Genomic DNA, 4031 nt, shown 5'->3' on the forward strand with positions numbered 1-4031 from the left:
TTTTTTTTTTTTTTTTTTTTTTTGGTCACCATTGAATGTCATGGGCCAATCAGGCATAAGTTGTAAAATTAAGTTGTAAAATTAATATTAGTGTAGTATGGAGTATCATCTAAAGAAGCGAAATTTGAAGTACTACTTCCTTTTTTTGAGACATTTAGAAAGCTGAGTCTTCAACATGCAAAAAGAATACTCCAGGTAATATTTAAATTTTATAAGAAAATCCAATATTGATCTTGATATTCTATTTAATTAATATAAATGTAGTTTGCTATTTAAATAAATGATTTCTACTTCATATAATAATCCTGATGTGCTTGGTTAGCTTGAAGTACTTCAGATATTATCTAATTAACCCTGTAATGTCTGGCTAGCCCAGGGTATAAGATTCTTCCTTATTTTAATGGCTTTTAAAATATGGTAAGTTTTGGCGATGGATGCCACTGAACTGTATACTTAAAATGGCATATGTTATGTATGTAGATTTTATCACAATTTTTATTTTTATTTTATTTTATTTTATTTTTTGAGACGGAGTCTCGCTCTGTCGCCCAGGCTGGAGTGCAGTGTGGCCGGATCTCAGCTCACTGCAAGCTCCGCCTCCGGGGTTTACGCCATTCTCCTGCCTCAGCCTCCCAAGTAGCAGAGACTACAAGCGCCCGCCACCTCACCCGGCTAGTTTTTTGTATTTTTAGTAGAGACGGGGTTTCACCGTGTTAGCCAGGATGGTCTCGATCTCCTGACCTCGTGATCCGCCCGTCTCGGCCCCCCAAAGTGCTGGGATTACAGGCTTGAGCCACCGCGTCCGACCTTTATCACAATTTTTAAAAAGATGTGATAGAAAAGTTCAAAGTGGCCTAAGATCTCTTACCAAGCAGTTATCTGAATCAAATATTCTTAAGAGCCTTTTGTTACAGATAATTTGAGTAAAGTGTGGGGAAACACCTATTCTGTCATCATAGGTTGATCAAATTAAATGTTCTTAATACTAAGCTGTTTGAAAAGAAAACCCTATTTGACGACAGAAATAAAGAAGGAAGCATGCTATTGGCCTGATATTATGGTGCAGCCATCCTCAGGACGGATGTGATAATGAAGATGCCTTTCAGACTTGACTGCTATTGGTCCCTTGTTTTAGTTTCTTATTTAAAAGGGCAGCTAGGGGGTTAAGTGGGCTATCTGAATGTCACCTCAGCACGTAGGGTATGCCTGGTAGCAGCTCCAACTCTAATATTACTAAGGCTCAGACTTTAAGTTCCCCACCCCCACTAGTATCAGGGGAAATTAAATTGTCATTGGTTAGCTTCATGAAAATTCGAAGAATATGCTGGTGGAGATAAAGGAAACATTCGTATTGGCGTGTGTGAATTGTATAACTTTTTGGAAAATAATTTGGTAGTAACTGTTTAAAATTTTAAATTCACATACTTTTGGCCTAATAACCCTGTCAGGTTGCCACTATTATGTAGGGACATTGGTACAAGAATTTTTTTACTGTGTTGTTGGTAGTGGCAAAAAAGTAGAAGCAATCTGGAAGCCAATCAGGAGATGGTTGAACAAATTATGCTCTATCCATTCTCAAGACCAATGTGCATCTATTAAAAGGTGAGTTAAATTTGTGTGTATTGGCCTGGAATTATGGCCATGTCATATTATGTGTAAAAAACATTGTAGAGTTAATATCAGTGTAGTATGGAGGATGATCTTAAAAAAAAGAGGAAAACATATATATGAGATTAGACTGTAGAAAGATTCACATAAAACTGATAAAACGGATTCTCTAGGGAGCCTGGAGATAGGATTGAATTAACTTGTCTTATACAACCATGTTGTTTGATTTATTATAATATTTGTAGTTTTTTAAAAGTTTCTGAAGTTAAGACAGGGAAGGGGAGAAATCTATAGTGATAGAAATTATACTGGGGATTACTTTGGGAAGGGTTGATGGCTGGGATTGGACACAAAAGAAACCTCTTCGTACTCAGCGATCTCTATCTTGAACTGGGTGTTGGTTACACAGATGGGTTCACTTTGTAAAAATCCATCTATGGATTATATGCTTATCATTTGTACAATTTTGTGTCTATATTGTATCAAATAAAAGTATATAAAAATAAATGACATAGTGGTACAATGGAATACTATTAACTTTTTATTGAAATATTTTCAATAAATATTTAATGATATATGAAGTCAGGCAAGAAACAGGACAGTCCCATTATTATAAAATATAATGTACATAAAAAATAGAATGAAGACTAGAATAAAAACACTACAGCATTAATACATTTATGTCTGGATGGTGGTGGTTTTGTTTTGGGTTTTTTTTAAGAACAGTTTATTGGATTGGGCCATTTATGAAGTCATTAGAACTTGGTGAGCAAAGTCAGATTACAGGATATTAAGCAGAAAAATAAGAGTGAAAGAGAGAGGAAAAGGCATTTTAAAAAAGAAAGAAAAAGCTAACTAGAGAGGTGAAAAGGTAGTAGTTTGTCTAAACCCTACTAGCAAGGGACTTTTCATGTTAAAAATCCTCTCCTTTATCAAACTGTTTGATTTTACAAATAAGTCATGCTTGATACTTACATTTTGTTGTTTTGTTTAAGCATTTAGTTTTAGTGAAAATGTCATTAATAGCTTCAGTTGACTGTAGCAGATGCAACTCATAGTAGCTTTAAAAACCTATATTCGTGTCTCAGTCTTCACTGATTAAGTGTGGCTGTTTGCTTAGATCTTTTTTCGCCTTAGTTGCCACATCGAGGCAAATAATACCTCACTAGGTTGTAATGAGAATCAAATGAGAAACTGTAGTATGTGAAAATACTTTAATGGAATTAAACACTACCCAGTTGTAAAATTACATTATTTTTCTTGTATTTCCTTCGACCCAAAGTCCTTACTTATGGAATGTAGTTAGTTCATAATGGAATTTATTTCACTTAATAGGAGTTCAAAAGTTGAAGTTTATGCAGGAATACAATTTTTTTTTTTAGTTAGGTTCTGCAGATGTTGCATTTAATGGTTTTGAGATGTGGGTTGTGATTGCATCAATATTTTAGACTATTTTAGTGCTTTATATATCAAATTGAATTGTAAACATTTTTATTGCTTCTAATTATTGCTGAACTGTCAGGGAAATTAACAACCTTTTTACCCTATTTCAATCATTTTGCGTTAATTCGCCATGTGTATGTAAAATAATATACCAAAAACAGATCTCTTCAGGTGTTTCGCAGGGGTTTTGATAAGGACTTGACTTTTTATTAGCCCTTAAGTCAGTAGTAATCTTCTGGACGGAATTAAGAGATGGGTTGGGTTGGAGAAAACTGCGTGGCACTAGGACCCAGGGGGCTCCCGTGAGCGGATCTTGGGGCCAGATTGCAAATTCGCGGTGACTCAGTCTGGTCGGCTGCTTGCGCTCGGCGGCCGCGGCGGCAGCAGCAGCAGACGTTGGCGGCCGGGCTGCCAGGAGCAGTTCCGCCGGGTTTCACTGTCCGAGAGTTCCTTCGGGGCACCCCAGGCAGGTCCGCGGCGTCTGGGGAGCGCTGGGGTTGTGGTGGCTGGGAGAACGGGACCGCTGCGCGCGGGAAGCCTCCGGGCCTGTGCACCGGGAGTAACATTTGCTCCGTCTCTTCCTGTGTCTGGCTTTATTTGCAGCAAACCAAGATGGAGTATGAGTGGAAACCTGACGAGCAAGGGCTTCAGCAAATCTTGCAGCTGTTGAAGGAGTCCCAGTCCCCAGACACCACCATCCAGAGAACCGTGCAACAAGTATCCTTTCCGAGGCCTGGCCGCCACCCGGGCAGCTCGCCCCGCGCTGCGGCCCAGCTCCCGGCGACCGGGAGCTCCAGTCGCCCCCGCCTCTGCCCCTCCCCCGCCCTCCGAGCCCGGCCTTTTCCCTGGGTCCGCGCGCGGGGGAAGCCGTCGCTACCCCAGCCGGGCGACTAGAGCACGCGGCCCTGGTTCCTGGGCCGGGGGCGCCGCCGCGTGGGGCTCACGCTGCGGAGGCCCCCGGCTTCCGGCCCGCAGGAGGC

At 40.5% G+C, this 4031-nt stretch overlaps 1 protein-coding gene across 4 annotated transcripts in view; it reads left to right on the forward strand.

Moving 5' to 3' along the window:
* Nucleotides 1-4031, forward strand: part of TNPO1 (transportin 1) — a 102924-nt gene that overhangs the window by 31433 nt on the left and 67460 nt on the right. For 2 of the 4 annotated variants that reach the window (XR_001888884.1, XM_017890593.1), the window contains exon 2: nt 3655-3768. Coding sequence is in view for 3 of the 4 variants with exons in the window: in XM_017890593.1 (XP_017746082.1) it covers nt 3655-3768 (114 nt within the window). In the remaining variant the exon portion in view is untranslated. Of the gene's footprint in view, nt 1-3377; nt 3522-3654; nt 3769-4031 lie in introns of those variants that run through there. The other 2 variants (XM_017890594.1, XM_017890595.1) reach the window with 2 other exon arrangements.

This window comes from Rhinopithecus bieti, unplaced genomic scaffold (genome assembly GCF_001698545.2).
Source record: "Rhinopithecus bieti isolate Rb0 unplaced genomic scaffold, ASM169854v2 scaffold_18354, whole genome shotgun sequence".
Taxonomy (NCBI): Eukaryota; Metazoa; Chordata; class Mammalia; order Primates; family Cercopithecidae; genus Rhinopithecus; species Rhinopithecus bieti.